The 17,133-nt window shown below is 31.1% G+C and overlaps 1 protein-coding gene across 1 annotated transcript; it reads left to right on the top strand.

Moving 5' to 3' along the window:
- Positions 1-835: 835 nt before the first annotated feature.
- Positions 836-4,143, top strand: LOC126680765 (uncharacterized). The gene is made up of 4 exons (XM_050375945.1): positions 836-923; positions 3,148-3,431; positions 3,515-3,658; positions 3,738-4,143. The coding sequence occupies exons 1-4, from the start codon at positions 836-838 to the stop codon at positions 3,942-3,944; spliced, it is 723 nt and encodes a 240-aa protein (XP_050231902.1). The 3' UTR covers positions 3,945-4,143.
- Positions 4,144-17,133: the final 12,990 nt, after the last annotated feature.

The following is a 17,133-nucleotide window of genomic DNA, read 5'->3' on the forward strand; positions in this document are numbered from 1 at the left end:
AAAACATATACATCATCCTAGTCACTCACTTGTTGTGCACCACACATGAGTATTCTTTTTAGGTCAAATGATTAAAAAAGGTTAAATTTTTTAGGAAAATTTTATAAAAGTCTAAATCTTTTAATTTCATCTAATTTGTTCTAAAATGTATGATTTCGTTTTAATAATCCTCAATTGGTAATCAATTTTGCATATGTGATGCTGATGTGCGTGCCATACATGTGCCACCATGGCAATTAATAGGTGAAAAGTGTAAATAAGTTTTTAATGTTTAAAAAACTTACCAATTTTATACTTATAAATTTTATTAGCACATTTCACCATCTTCTTCATTTTAATATCAATAATTAAATAATATTTAAAATTAAAATATCTATTAAAACAAATCAAAACTCAATTAAACCAATTGAAACCTAATTAAGCATTTCAAAATCCGGCTAAATCAACCGAACTAGTTTAAAATATCAAAATTTTGTGCGGCAATTATTTAAAAAAAAAATCGTCAAACGGTGGAGCAGCTGTTTCTCTAGCAACTCAGCCACCTTCTAAACAGTAGTACAATAGTCGTACTCATCAGCAAGAGTAAATTAAAAAAGTTGTCGTAACTGTTTTGCAAAGTTTGAAAAAACAAAACCGTATATATGCAAGTTTTAAGTTAATAAAAATATTTTTATAAGCTGAAAAGTCATTTGGATCGTTTGGACGTTTATTTAAAGGGTCACTTCAATATTTTTTTAAAAGAGACTGAACGACATCGTTCAGTCTCTTTTAAACCTAAAAAATATTTTTTTTTGTCTTTCCTTCTTCTCTAGCATCTCAGCCACCTTCAAAAGCCATGGCTGACAAATCAAAACTCCCAACTTCACCATGCCACGCCTTTGTCACTCTATATCTCCAACCTACAATTTTTCGATTTCAATCCGGTATCTTATTTGATGAAACTTGCAATGCCAGAGATGGAGAAAAATAAGTGTTTGGTGAGGTAGAAAGCGGTAGTACATTGGATGGAACACTAAATGAAAAGTTTTTATCCTTTTAATTATTTCTTTATATAATTGTTGGGTTTCTAATTTTTGGAGGAATGTAATTGTCAAATCCAAAAACATAAAAAAGACCAATAAACTGATTTTTTTATAATTTACGTATCATTATTAATTATGTTTAATCGTCTTTAATGATAGCAGACAATTATTACCGATTAAATGTTCGACGTCGGTCGACTATGGTTCGATTAATGAAAAATATAAAAATTAGCCATGTAGGATCACATTAATAGAGTTTGGAAAGCAAGGATACAATGTTAAACCGGGTGCCTAACTATTCATTTTTTGTCAAATGTTGAGGGTATAAGTGAACCTTTTCAAACGTTAAGGGTATAAGTAAAATTTTTTTAAACGTTGAGTGCTCATTTGATTCCGAACCAAACCTTAGGGGATAAATGATCCTTTTATCTCTGCCACGTAGGATCACACTAACGAAGTCTTAGGAGCAATGAAACGGCGTTAAACCAAAGGGCCTGATTGTTCATTTTTATAAACGTTGGGGCCATGAGTGAATCTTTCCCAACGTTAAGGGCTTACTTAATCCAGAGCCCAAACCTTAGGAACATGAATGACCTTTTCCCCCCCTTTTTTAAAAAAAACTTGACACCGTGAAAAGGGGTGATATGGTCAAAAAATAAAGCTGTATCTGTATTTAATAGAACAAAGGATCACATTGCCCCCTCAACTTGGCACAAAATATTAAAACGTCAAAATTAGCAAAATTGGATTACTTTTATTCCGAACTTGTCAAAACCGGCTCAAAACCCCCCTATATTGACGTGACACCTTTAGTTGGAGAGTGAGTTTTATAAATAACATAATTCACTCTATTTAATTATAATTAAACTTTAATTAACCATAATTAAACTCTAATTGATTCAGAGGTTTTTTTTGAACTTTTACAAAAATCAATTTTTTTTGCTCCTCGCCAGAAGGAGGAGTTGCTGCTCCTCGGAGCACTCGGCATGTTCTTGAATGTTGAATGAAGAACAGACCCACAGTCAGTTCTTGAAGGAGGAGTTGTTGCTCCTCACCGGAGTAGCAACTCCTCTTCTCAAGCGAAGAGCTCCTCCTCGACTGAGAACGAAAAATATAAAAAGAAAAGTTAATTTTTTTTTGTTAAAAATAGAAAATATGGGGGGTTAATATGATATATAAAATTTAAAATTAAAAGGATTAAATTGTATATTTTTTAAATTATTAGGTATTAATTTAAAATATTAAATAAAAATTAGGATCATTTAACACTTTTTGCTTGGAAAACAAAACCACCACGTAAATCGGAAAGTGTGTCTCACTCTTTTTGGTAAGAGTTGGGGAGGGATTTTTTGACCCGATTTTACTAAATTCAAGATAAAAATAATTTATTTTGGCTTAATTCCTTAAAAAAACCCCACCTTGTACTTTTTCTTCGTTTATACCCTGACCTTGTAAAACCACCATTTGTACCCAATTTTGGGTTTTTATGTTTCATCTCTACCCAAAAGCATTGAATTGTACTTTTTTCATTTGGAAAAGAGTTTAAAACATACTTTTTTCTATTTTAAAATATACAAATAAATCCTTAAACTTAAAAAATAATCAAATACATCCAAATAATTAATTAATTTTTTAATTTGATAAAATAATAAAAAATTAAAAAAATTATTATTATTTTTAATTTTTTTTGTTGGAAATATTTTTAAAAAAATTAAAAAAAAATTCGAAATATTTTTTAAAAAAATTATTATTATTTTTAATTTTTTTGAAAAAGATGGTATTTTTGTACTATTAATAACATTAATATCTAATTCGTATATAAGTTAAAAATGAAGGATTGTTTTAAACTTTTTTTCAAATGAAAAGAGTACAATTTAATGCTTTTGGGTAGAGATGAAACATAAAAACTCAAAATTGGGTACAAATGGTGTTTTTACAAGGTCAGGGTATAAACGAAAAAAAAATGCAAAGTGGGGGTTTTTTAAGAAATTAAGCCATTTATTTTTACTAACTTTAACGTTTTAGATACCTTGTGCCAAGTTGGGGGGGGGGGGGGGGGGGGTGGTTAAAGTGATCTTTTGTTCATATTTAATTAGAACAAAATCTCTTCAAATGTACTGCTGAGAAAAAGAAGAGAAAAACCTTAGAAATAATTATCGTTTGTTTTGGTTTATTGAAGAAGAATGGGTTTCTCCCGAAAAAATTGATGCACTGTTGAAGCTTTGGGGGATCGAAGTTCCGGATTCTCCCGTTAAATCTCCTGAGGAGGATTGCGATTGCGGGAAAAAAGCGGGACACTGTGATTGTATTGTTCAATGTAATTTTGAATACGACAGTGCCGATGACTATGATAACGATGAGCAGAGGCAGGAGTTTCACCGCTACAAGAAACAAATTACGGACAGCGAAGTAATAATTTCTGTTTGTTTGTTTATTTATTTGTGATTTAATCTATGTATTTGTTTTAATGTGTGTTTTTTATATAATTTTAGGGTTTTGATGTTGATTTTGTCCCTAATTTTTCATTCTTTGGTGGCACCCGTCCCGTTGATCTCAACAATGAAAATTGTGGCTTTGCTAAATGGGCGAAGCTGAGCGCTGATTTAGCTATCGATCATCACAATAATCAAAGCAATGTACGTGTTTAAAGTCGATTTAATTATACTTTAGCTTAATGGTTTTTTAAGTTTTAATAAAATATAAAAATTGTTTTAGGACGAGAATCTTGAACTTTTCATTATTGAGAAGGCTAATTATCGTGGGACTGTTGTATTCCTCATTACTTTGAAGGCCAAAGGTTTGGTTTCGGGAGATATCAAAGTCTATCAAGCGGAGGTGCTGTATGATCCGTTTGCATATAATCACAGTGTTCGTTTTCTGAGGCTAAAGACGCGAAAAAATTCGGAAGAGGAATGTGCGTAACTGTGTTGTAATGTTAACTTGTTGATACACATTAACTAGTTCATCAAGTAGTCTCTGGTATATACTTTCAAGAAGAAGCTTCAAAAGAGCAAACAAAGGTAGGTGTGAGCATCATCCATTACTGCTCTAATACTACCCTGGCAGTAATCAAAATCGTCAATAATTTTTAATAAGAATTATATGCATTCGTAGCCCCAAAGTTTAAGAATTATTTTGCATCTTTCGCCTATTCAAAATTTAAAAATCAGGACCCTATATATAATTTTGTCTACAAAAAATAGTGGATAGCGCCAATATATAAAGTTGCGTTAATCTGGATATTCCCTGTTGTAAAAGAGAAGAAAAAAGAAACCCTAGAAATTATATTTTGTTTTGGTTGAACAGAAATCATGAGTACTCCCGAAAGAATGGATGCGTGGTTGAGGGAACGTGGAATCGAAATACAATGAAATTTTATATTACTTTGAACGCTCAAACCACAAAGAGCGAATGCAGAAACCTGATAGAGTCGCCGCATTGCAAGATTTGTGACTGCCGAGTGATAAATTTTTCAAATGATTAATTTATTTTAAGTAATACTCTCATGAGTAGTGAATATTTTGAAACTTGGTAAGATAGTTCATTATTTCCCTTTTTTAGTGTAATTTCTATTGCTTCTGTTTCTCATAAAGCTGTAGATTTTAGGTATATTTGTGTTCAAACGTCAATGCCCACCTACCAGAGTTGAAAGACGAACTTAATTTAGGGTTGAGAATACAAATTGAAGAGTGGTAAATGGATTCGTCATTTCAATGAATTGACATTGCACGCATTATTTTTTTACAAGAAATCTATGCCTGATGTTAAGCAAGTGGTAGTCATATCATATGTGCAACTCATTCAAAGTCAAATTTTGTATAAATTTGATCTTAGCCGATTTGAGTTTTTAGGAACAGTTAACTAATATTATTATTCTATTATATATTTTGGCTTCTTTTTGATATTTATTAGAGTTAAATACTTACTAAATTAAGCTATTTATAATTATACTAATATAATTATTTAGAGTACTAATTAAAATAGACTATTTTATATATTTAATTATTACTTGACATTTAATATTCATATTCGATATACTTTTACAATTTAAGTATTAATTAGAAAAAATAAACTATCAAAACAATTTTTAAATAAAGAAATAATTATTAATTAAAAAATTAGCAAGTTAAATTACGAGTTACGTGGATAGCACGTAATGCGAAACTTGTATGTAAAAAGTCCTTTTGAAATCAACAAGCTCCTCTTTGGTATATGGGTCGGATTCGGTTTGGTTTGTCACGATTAAGTGCTTCTGGAATGTGCTTACAAATGATTCGGAAATGAATGTTAATACACACATACACACACCGGAGAGAGAGTACTAATTTGGTTCAGTTTTTGATTAAAACAGTTTGGACATATTTGATCTTTCATATCAAAATCATGGGGTAAATTGTTCCTTTGTTCTTTTAGGAATAATTAACTAAATTTTTTATTCTATTACTTCCTCCGTTTTGTTTTAATTGTCCATTTCGACAAACGAATTTATATATAATTACTTGTTCATTTAAAATTTCAAAAATGACTTTGGCTATTATCTTTTAAATTTATTTCTTACTAATAAATGATAATATGACTCGATTTATAAAGTATTTATCAACTAAACGGAATATAATTTTAGCTAAATGGAAAATAAAAAAAAATCTGGAACATATGTTTTAGCCTCTTTTTGAAATCAACAAGCTCCTCTTTTTTATATGTGTCGGATTCGGGTTGGTTTGTAACAATTAAGTGGTTCTTAAATGTACGGGTGAATATAGTTCAGTTCGGTTTGATTTAGTTTAGTAAAATTCAAAACCAAATCATACTTTAAGGAGAAAAATAACAACCAAATCATACTAAATATTTATACAAAATTTTGGTTCGGTTAACCAAAATTTGGCACCACTTTCAGTTTGATTAATATAAATTTAGATAAAAATTACATATATATATATATATATATATATATATATATATATGTGTGTGTGTGTGTGTGTGTGTTCGCGTTTGTGTGTGCATAAATAAATAATACTATTATCTAAAATTTGATTTTTCGGTTGGCTCAGTTAACCACTAATAAAAATCAAACTAAAATCAAAAATCATACTTTTTTATATATAATTTAAAATCAAACCAATCAATTTTAACCATTTTAATCAAATCAAAATTTTGGATTGGTTTAGATCAGATTAATGGTTTTTGTTGTTCTCACCGCAACTTGAATGTGCTTACAAATGATTCGCAAATTAATGTTAATATAGCAATAGGCGTCGTTATGAGAAGACTCTTTTGTATAATTTGTCGCAATTACTGCAGCATTGCCACGCTTAAGATTTTAATTAACGGTACATTAACGTTTAATATAATATAATAAAACCTGGATCTGGAAGAAATTATCTTACTTTGCAAGTTCACAAATCAACTTTGAGTACTCTCTCCGGGATGTGTGTATATATATAATCGAACCAAACTAAACCAAAATACTAATTTTGCTTTGATTTTTTAGTTAAAATGGTTTAATTCGGTTTCAGTCAAAATCGAAATTTGATATTCAATTTTGGCTTTTTAAAAACCGAATCAACCGAAAAACCGAATAACAAATTATTATTTTTAAAAAATTAAAAATTAAAATTAATATATTTATTTATGTTTTTCTAATTTTTATTATTTCATTATACTTAATACATAAGTTGATAAAGTTCTTATAATAAATAAAATATACTAGTAACATATATAAAATTATTGTAAGTCAATAATTTTTTAATTTTTTAAAAGAAATTAAAAATGGAAGAATGGAAGACGTGTTTCAAATCAAGAGCTTCTACGAAAGAATGGAAGAAGCATGAATCCAAGAGAGAAGAGGGTGTCACAGTCTTCAAACGAATGTTTCGGCCCACTGCGGATCAACCTCACCTGAGCAAAACTCAGAAACGACGGACGCAAAGGATGAGACAAGAGTCACGAAAATTGACTGATTCAAAAATAAATCAGGAACCATCAAGAGTGGAAAAAATTCAACCTGTGAAGCGACAATTGACATTCTTAAATGAGTCAGCTGACAAACTTGGCAAACATCATATTGTCGATCTAACGAAGTGTCCGGGTGATCGCAACGAGACAGCTACAAATGTTTCTAAGTCTCCAATCAAGAAAGTTAGAAAGATTTGGGCCGAGAAGAAGTCAATCAAGCCGATCGAACAACCAAAAACAAAAATTGTTGAAGTTGTGATCGACAATGGTGCTAAAAATGACTCTAAGATAACTAAGTTATCATATAAAGATGTTGTGATCTTAACAACAAATAGCGAACTACGTGTCAAGAGTGTCAAGAAGGATTCGCAGGATGTTTACGTGGTGACCTTACCAGAGTCGTTCCGCAATAAACCATGGCGAAGGCGTATGCTAGATGGAGACGTGGTTGTGCCCGATCAAGGAGACATGAAAAAATCAGCCGTCGTATCACTTAGCAAGCCACCCTATTGGATGAGCGAGACACCAAAAAGACAAATCTGTTGGATAAGGCGAGAGTCTCGTAAGACAAATGATCCATACAGGGGGACAATATTTAACTATGAAACGACTAGAAAGATGGATGAGAGACATCATAGTAGACAGAAACTACCTATCAAAGGACTCATTCGAGAGCAAGATAGTCGATATGGTGAGAGACACTTCAACCAATCATGCTCGTTGATTCGAAAGGTCATGAAGAAATAGGTTGAGAAGCAGAAAATCAATGAACTTGGAGTACACTTCTGCAAGGCGATTTCACATGATGGAGACGACTGCTTGAAGATTGGTTCTATATAATGGTGATCAGCTTTAAAAAGGCGATCAGATTATCAAGTCTATTTTGTCTCGCCTTTACGTGAGATCAAATTGTCAAAAAGGCGATAAGGCATGTGACTCGTTTTTAAGAACGAATCAAGACGCTGGGGGGCAAGAGTTGATCATCCATAATACAAAAATCTGATGATTAGTAAATACAAGTCGATCAGGGAGAAAGTTCGCATACTTCCTAAAAATGTGCGATACGATCAACATAATGCATTTACGAGCAAGACCCTACAAGACTGTTTCGTGCAAAGATCGACATATTTACTTAAGATTGTTCTGAGGATAATCTTGTTGATCGATCGGCGGCGGATCATTGGTTGTTCACACTTGTGGTAAAACGCAATGATCGGCTTAACAAGAGTGTTTTGTGTAAAGATCGACATCTTTGCTTAAGATTGTTGTGAGCACAATATTATTTATCGATCGGCGGCCGATCATTGGTTGTTCACACTTGATAAGACGCAATGATCGGCAAAGCAAGAGTGTTTCGTGCAAACATCAACATCTTTATTTAAAAGTGTTGTGAGCATAATCTTGTTGATCGATCGGCGCCCGATCATTGGTTGTTCACACTTGTGATAAAACACAATGATCGGCCGAACAAGAGTGCTTTGTGCAAAGATCGACATCTTTGCTTAAGATTGTTGTGAGCACAATATTGTTGATCGATCGGCGGCCGATCATTGGTTGTTCACACTTGATAAGACGCAATGATCGGCAAAGCAAGAGTGTCTCGTGCAAACATCAACATCTTTACTTAAGAGTGTTGTGGGCATAATCTTGTTGACCGATCGGCGGCTGATCATTGGTTGTTCACACTTGTGATAAAACACAATGATCGGCTGAACAAGAGTGTTTTGTGCAAGATCGACATCTTTACTTAAGATTATTGTGAGCATGATCTTGTTGATCGGCAGCCGATCATTGGTTATTCACACTTGTGGTAAAACGCAATGATCGGCCAAACAAGAGTGTTTTGTATAAAGGTCGACATCTTTACTTAAGATTGTTGTGAGCATAATCTTGTTGATCGATCGACGGTCGATCATTGTTTGTTCACACTTTCGATAAAACGCAATGATCGGCAAAAACAAGATTGTTTCGTGCAAGCAAAGATCGATATCTTTACTTGAGATTATTGTGAGCATAATCTTATTAGTAGCTGTTTTGAACAGAAAACAAACTTCGGCAAAATATGCCAATCAAAAAAGCAGAAATCAATGTTTATGCCGATCCACAAACTATAAAATAAGCCCAAACATGCCGATCTCACCGAGACATAAAAATGTCTCACTAAAAATTACGTCTCTTCACCTTACTTGACATTCAGCTAAAAAGACGTGAGGGACATTCTTTACACCGGTCCAAAAATAGACTTTAAGACAATGGGTTGCCAGTTAAAATGGTGCACAACGGGCTGAATTGGGATTGGGACCATAATAGCCATTTTTATTATTGTTTTTTTATTAGCTGAGTCAAAGACTTTTAGTCTTATTAGGTTAGAATTTAGTTAAGTCATTAAATCTTAGTTGTTTTCTTTTTCCTATTATTAGGGGATTTGTCCCTATAAGTAGTTATTTTCAGCAAATTAATAAACCCTACACAAATCAATCAACAAAAACACAATCTCAAAGCCCTGTGCTTTTCAATCCACAACCCCTGCGGTTGGTTAACTTAGGAGTAGATGGACATCAATCCCGCTTAGGTTTCTTAACCTCCGGATCGATACTGTTAGATTTAGTTTAGCTGGTTACTTTTGTTCCGTTCGCGGAACACGTTCGCCTCGCTGAACACGTTCGCCTCGCTGAACACGTTCGCCTCGCGGAACCTGTTTGTTTGCGAGACAAGTTTGCAAACACCGGAGGAGATCAGCGCATCGAGCCATTTGACCGATCGGCGGATCATGACATGTTTGCAAGACCTGTTTTGCGAGACTTGATCGACTTGACCGATTAAAGCATCAAACCGAAACAGATCCCATTATAAATTCAAAGATTCGAGTGGCGGATTATTTCCACGCGAACACAAACTAATCACACACTTTACATCATTCTATAACTAACTCAAGACCAAAAAGAACTGACTTCATACACACGGCATCAGTCCAGCTCAACAGATCTGTCCAGCCTAGCAGAAGTTAAATCTATTAATAATTCTTGAAGCACCGAATTGTTTAAAGGAAATTACTGTACATCATTTTCTTTAAAGTTTGGGTAGATACCTAATTAAAAATCTAGCTTTCAAGCGTGCTCCTTTTATATTGTGTTTCTTTGCATTTTTACGCTCTTTCACAATATTAACTGAATTGGTTTTGGAGAACATGTGGACTCTCAGAGCTTAACATTGTTGATAATATCTAACAATATGGATGGTCTTCAAATTTCCTTAAATGATGACGCGGATTTCTATTTCATTTGACCACACTATTTTCTATGTTAGTGTTGGAAATGTTTTACAACATTATGTCCAAATCAAAAATTATTATTATTATTATTAGGGAAAAGGGTCATTTATGCTTTTAAAGTTTGCCTTCAGGATCAAGCAAGCCCTCAACGTCCGAAAAGGTTCAAATATGCCCCCAACGTCTTGAAAAATGAACAATCAGGCCGGAGAGGACGCCGAACTCCGGCGTCCCCTCCTCTGGAGAGGACGCCGAACTCCGGCGTCCCCTCCTCTGGAGAGGACGTGAAACGCAATCGTCCCCCTTCAAAAATTTTAAATAAAAATTTGAAAAAACTATTTTTTACCTCGGAAAAGCCGGAAAAACCTGTTTCCGAACGTCGATATTCGTTTCCCGACGAATTATACTCGTTATCCGTCATTTTACTCGACTTTTTACGTAGTTGTTCGACTGTGTTCGAATGAGTTGAGAGAACTTTTTTTTTGAAATTTTGCTAGAGGGGCAGAAATGTCTTTCGCCTGTGCGGTGTTAAGTAAAAGCGAATGGCGAATAGCAACACCCTTTTTTTTAACGAATGTTATTGAGGGCATGTCATGAATAGTATAAATATATAATAGTGGTGTATTTGGGATAAACCGGAAGAGCAAAAGATATATTTCAGTGGAATGAGTCAGACCAATACAGAAAATTGTTTGTCCACACGGATTTGGTCTACTGGTCTAAACTTCAGCCATCTGGACGCCAAAAGTCGCGGGTTCAAATCCCGGCTACGCCCTTTCTTAATATGGAGTGGTTGAGGTTGGATTGCTGTCCATTATAGCCCGAAATTATCAGGTATGTGGGCTTGCATACGATTCACATCCCGGGATTTGCATACGGTCCACATCCCGGGATTTGATAACTATATGAAAATATAATATTATACATATAGTCATTAAACTAATTATTTTTTGGATGTTCATATTATATCTGATATTCTTTTAAATTTTAATTGATGTAATAAATTATTTTTTTGTATTAATTTTCTAATTTATATATATTATTTAGTTTTATTGAATAAGCTAAATATTAATCTTTTTTATTCTTTTTTACAGTCTTCTAAAGAGTTAGAAAAAATGTGATTATATCTTAAAATATCAAAAATTGTGTTATCTAATTCGTATTTCATTATAAAAAAATAGCAATGACAATTTGTTTAAGCCTCTTTTAGTAAAGAAAAAAAAATAAGAAAAGACAAAATTCCAAAATAATTTTAAGGTGTCGCTGTTTTCAAAGCAAGAATTACTAAGGCCAGAGCAAATTTTTTTAATTCGACCAAATTGTCCTTTTAAAATTTGAATCTACTTTTCCTCTATTTTTTTTCTTCTAAAAATATTTCAACTAACTTAAATAGAAAGTAAATTTCTAAGACAATTCATCAAATTGATGTGATTCTCTTTCCCTTTTAATAATACAAGTTTACTCTAGTAATTGTTGAAAAATTAAATTTAAATTATCAAGGTATTATTTGCTAATTAATACAAAATATTATAAAGAATAAATTATAGATATTCAATATTTTAGAGCAATTCTAATTAGAATAAATTCTTAATTTATTTAGTTGTTATAGATTATATTTTATGAAATTTTTATTTTTTGAATTTTTTTGTATTAAAAATTTCTTTTTATAATTATTCATATTGAATTTGCGCAAATGCGTGGGATTGCAACTAGAACAAAATAAATTATAGATCAGTTTATTTTACCTCGGGGTAAAAAACCGACTCAAATAGTGACGGTTTTCCAGTCGGGCGACTGGACTGCTGAACAACCTTCCCGTACCCCTCGTGTCCCCATTTTGTCCCATATGAGTTTCAGACGAGCCAAAAATTGACGTCGGACGCGTTAGTACCGTAACCCATAATGAGCACCGCGTGCTTCGTATCTGTTCATAAATAATTTAAATTAAATTAAATTTTGCTTATTATTAACAGTAATAACTTTCAATATAACAGTTACCTATGGTTGGCAGTCCGGTTTGTTCGGTACTTGTTGCTGGTCCAGATTCTGAACGTCCTCTATATATGGCATGTTGTTAAAAATATTAAAAATCCCATTAACTTAATTAATAATAATAAATAAATAAATAATATGAGAAAAAACTTTACCTCTCCCTTCAAATCTGAAAACGCCTGACTGATATCAATAATGTCTATAACTTGGTGTTTATCAAGTAGGCTGAGCATATATGATTTATTAGGAGTGTCCAATTCTACAAATCGACTGATTTGCACCCTTTTTCCCTAGAAAAATAAAATAAAGAAATTAGTAAATTAATTTTAAAAAATTAATTAAAAATTGTAGTAACTCACCTTTTTTTTGTTGGCATTCACATTTTTTTCCGGCAAAAGGGTAGTCACATAGTCTGGCCAATCCTTCTTTTTGCACCCATTTAAATGCCTTCTTCATATTTGTAACGGAATTTTCTTTTGCATTTTCCGGTAACACGCGATCCCAGCTCCTGGATTGAAAACTCTTCCTTTAATGGTTTCGGAAAGTCTGCATTATACAGTGCTCGAAGAATCCAACTGATCACAATGGCCCAGCAGATGTCTAATATAAAAACTTGACTTTTTTAATATAAAGCCACACACTTCATAATCACTATTGCATTGTCCCTAATACAAATTATATCACATTAAATTGGCATAAAAACTTGAATTTTTCAATATAAAGCCACACAATTTATAATTGCATTGGCCTTAATACAAATTATAAATTGTATTAAGGCCAATGCAATTATAAATTGTATTAAGGCCAATCGTAATTTTGTCTATCTCCCGCCTCCCGCCCCGCCCCGCCCCCTCTCACATATAAGATAGTTATAGATAGATAGATATATTATAGATAGATAGATAAATATAAATTATAGACAGATAGATGACTAAAAAATTTGCAATTTGGAGGTTAAATTTTGCAAGTATCCTTTTTAGATATTTTTATAAAAATAACTCAAATTAATCATCTATGTAATTACCGCATTATATCAGTGAAAATGTTGCCTTCAGTGGACTAATCTCGGCTTAAAGGAAATTAGGATCAAGATCCTAGCAAAGAAAATGTTTAATAATATAACACTGAGATCATACTAATTAAACAGTTCCCAAAATATTATAAACTAGTATACAATTGAATAATTGTAATTTTTTTAAAATAAATTTTGATATAAAATATAAATTTAAATTAAATTTATAAATTTTATATAACTAGATTTACAAATTTCAAATAATTAGATTAATAAATTTTGTCTAATTTTTAATTAACTTTAAACTAAATTATTTACATTTTCAATATAAATTAAATTTTATAATTTATCAATATCATATAGTTAAATTCAGTGACTAAACTTAAAATATTTAATAAAATAATAAATCAAATTAAACTTCAAAAAACTATCACTTGAAAATGTGTAGTCAAAAAACTTGTATAAATTTAAAAGTTAATTAATTAAATTAAATTTCAAAGTTTAATCCATAACCTATAATAGTTCATTGATAAAATTCATAAAAAATCCTCATTTAAAATAATCTCGACTCACAGGCATACTAGGATCGAGATCCTAACAAATAAAATATCTACTAATTAATTAAACACTTAAATTATACACATAAATGTTTTTATATAATTGACGTGCTAATTTAAAATTATAGTTCCAAAAACATTATATATTTTAGTTATGTATTGTTTTGTTTATATTTCAAAGGCAATTAAAATATTATACAATCAAATTTTAAAAAATAAGTCCAGAATTTTATGAATATATCGTAGGAGGTTGAAACTTTCTTTTTGTTTTCTTGCCTTTGTCTTGGTTTGTGTCGCCACTCTGATAAATAATTTAACAATTTTATGAAACTTAAAATAAAAATTAAAAACATGTCGTATTAAATGAAAAGAAATATTAAAATGAAACATCCGAATATATATTTAGTGTAGATATATGTTCAAAAGAACATATTCTATATGTGTATAAATAAACATGTACTAAAACATCTAAAAGATTTTAAGTTACTGAATTAATCAATCTTAAAATAGGCTTTTCTATATGCATTATATGAAAATTATCTCAAATACCATATCTCTTCGAGAATTGATTTTGCATGCTCGCTACTCGATTGGCTCAAAATACTTGTATATACGTCATCTTTAAAGTCTATTCCCATAAAGTTCCTTACTTTCTAAAAGTTCACTCCAGCTCTTGTGGTTCCATAACCACATATTATTATGGAATGGAGAGATTCAGCTAGATGTAGAGGTCAAAAGTAGAACGCCTGCAAGTGTTATTATAAGATATTATTTAATTTGATTTGGTTTGATATTTTTGATAATAATTAAAATTTGAATTTTGTTATATTTTGGGGTTTAGCTTAAAAAATCAATTAAGTTTTAACGTAAAATGAACTAAAAATAATCAAATCGGATTGAAAAATTGATCAAACCAACATGTTTGGTTTAGTTTATATTTAAGTTTATACTTATAAATTTTTTTGGTTCGGTTTTGCTTAAAAAAAGAAAGAAAATAAATGTTCGTTCGTTTTGAATTTCTAAACAAATGCAATATCCCTATCAGTGGTGAAGCTAAGGGTGGCGAGCTCGTGCGGCCGCCCTCCCTCACCGCCGAAGTCTCAAGGACCAGCGTCTCTACCTTTTTTGGTTTGAAGGATATTGTACTTCATGACATATAATTTTGCAGTTAAAAGATATTCATAAAAAAATGTACAAAGTTTGATAAAAAGAAGTGATACGTTCACAGTTTGTATGTATTATATAGCAACCAACAGATGCATTTATTTATGAGGATTTACTTATGTGGATGTTTAGTTTTGATATAAGAAGAAATTAAATTCACAATATAATTGCTTGGATGTTAAGCTTTTGATAAAAAAAATTGAATTCAAGAACTGAAAGTATGATTTACTTTTTAAATTTAGGATCGAAAATGTTTTAGTTAAATCTTGATGTGTGTATTGTGTATTGATAGAAAATAATTTCAATTGCACTAGCTTTAATAGTTGCTCATTTATATTTGAAAAAATGGTTCATGTAGATTTTAATTTTATATAACAGTAATTAATGAGGTGTTTATTATTACACTTTTATATAAATGTGAATTTATCCACTTATTTGATATAATTGATTTTGTCATTAAATGATGAGATAATTATGTAGTTAAGTGTTAATCTTTAGATGTTTGATAAAAAAATATTATAGGCTCAAGAGTTGAATGTGTGATTTAATTTAAGAACCAATAACTCGTACTTTCGATGTTCGACTAATTGAATATATTCTCTTTTTTATACTTCAACAATGTGAAAACAAAATTAAAAGAACATCTTCATTTTTCACTCTATTTATAATTATGAAAAACTAAAAAATTATAACCTTGCCATGATACCATGATAAAACCAAGTAATAATGACTAGCAAAAAAGAATATAAAAACTGTTAGGACTGTTCAAAACTCAAAAAGTGGTCATTTTACTGAAATTGTTTTCTACGTCTTTCTTGTAATCTTTACTTTCTTCCAGACTCAACATATCAGGTTTGTTGATTTTCTTTTATGTTCTAATGGTTAATTAGACTTCATAAAAATGACTGAAAATTGATATTAATAAACTGTATATGTCAATTATGAGATTGAATACATGGGTTTTTTTGACAGATAATTTTTCAGTTAAGTATTATTCATAAAAAAATAGTGTAAAAAGTTTGATAAAAATGAATGCTATGTTCACAATTCGTATGTATGGCAGAACTAGAGGAAGCGAGCCCGTGCGGCCGCCCTCCCTCACTAGCAAGGTCCCAATGACTGACTGTCCCGCCTCTTTTCAATTTCCTTACTACTATTACTGGTTTAGAGTTTAGCCAAGGCAGAGTAGTAACAACACTAAACCATATTGGGTTTCAGTTTTAGATTTTATGGGCTTTAATATTTCTAAGTTCTAATTTTATATTTCATGAATTTTTAGTTTATAAGTTTATCTTTATAATGAATTTAAAAATATGGATCTTAATCTACTACTGATAAAAAAAACGAATAACGTACTGACCGACTGAATAAAATAATGACCTGTTATTCACAGTTTCTTTCTTTGCCATTGACTCTTACCCTCCATAAATACAATTCTTGTATTTTGTTCATAAATCAAGAAAAAGTATTCAATTTTATTATTTATACGTATTTAATCAATGTTACTACATTGAAATTTAAAATTTAGATAAAAAATTTGCCAAAAAACTAGAAAACATAAAATTCTAGAGAATAACTTACATTTATTTTCATATCATTAAAGGCTTCGTAATTGTAGATTAGCCAAATAAATAGGCCTTCACTTACCAAGCTTAGGAGCTCCCATTCATTAAACGGGTACCGTTTGTTTTAAATTTTCTGCAATCACAGTTAGGCATCTTGCCTGTTTATGAAATCAAGATTATAAATTTAAAAACTTACTCTAAATTACTCATTTTCACAAAAAAAAAAACAAGTCATGTAACTATTTTTACTGCTTTTTGATGTTGATTGGTAAAATGACATATATCCTCGATACGTAACTCATTTATTTGCATCCATAAGATTACTTTTTTGAAAGAACTGGTCATCTCGTCCTTAAAAATATCATTAGGTAAAGTACCAACAATAGTATGTCTTCAAATTTTATTGGCATAAAGACAAGGTTCTGATTCCTTGGTTGCTGCTTTATGAGGTTTTGGATCTGTTAAGGTAGAAGCGACTATGTGTATGTTAAGACTAATGAAGACTCGTTTCTGCCAGCGTTTAAAGTTTTCTCCATGAAATACCTCGATCTTTGATATTTTTGGAAATGGCTTAGCATAAGGAACATCACAAAGCAGTGCT

The sequence above is a fragment of the Mercurialis annua genome, linkage group LG5 (assembly GCF_937616625.2).
Source record: "Mercurialis annua linkage group LG5, ddMerAnnu1.2, whole genome shotgun sequence".
Taxonomy (NCBI): Eukaryota; Viridiplantae; Streptophyta; class Magnoliopsida; order Malpighiales; family Euphorbiaceae; genus Mercurialis; species Mercurialis annua.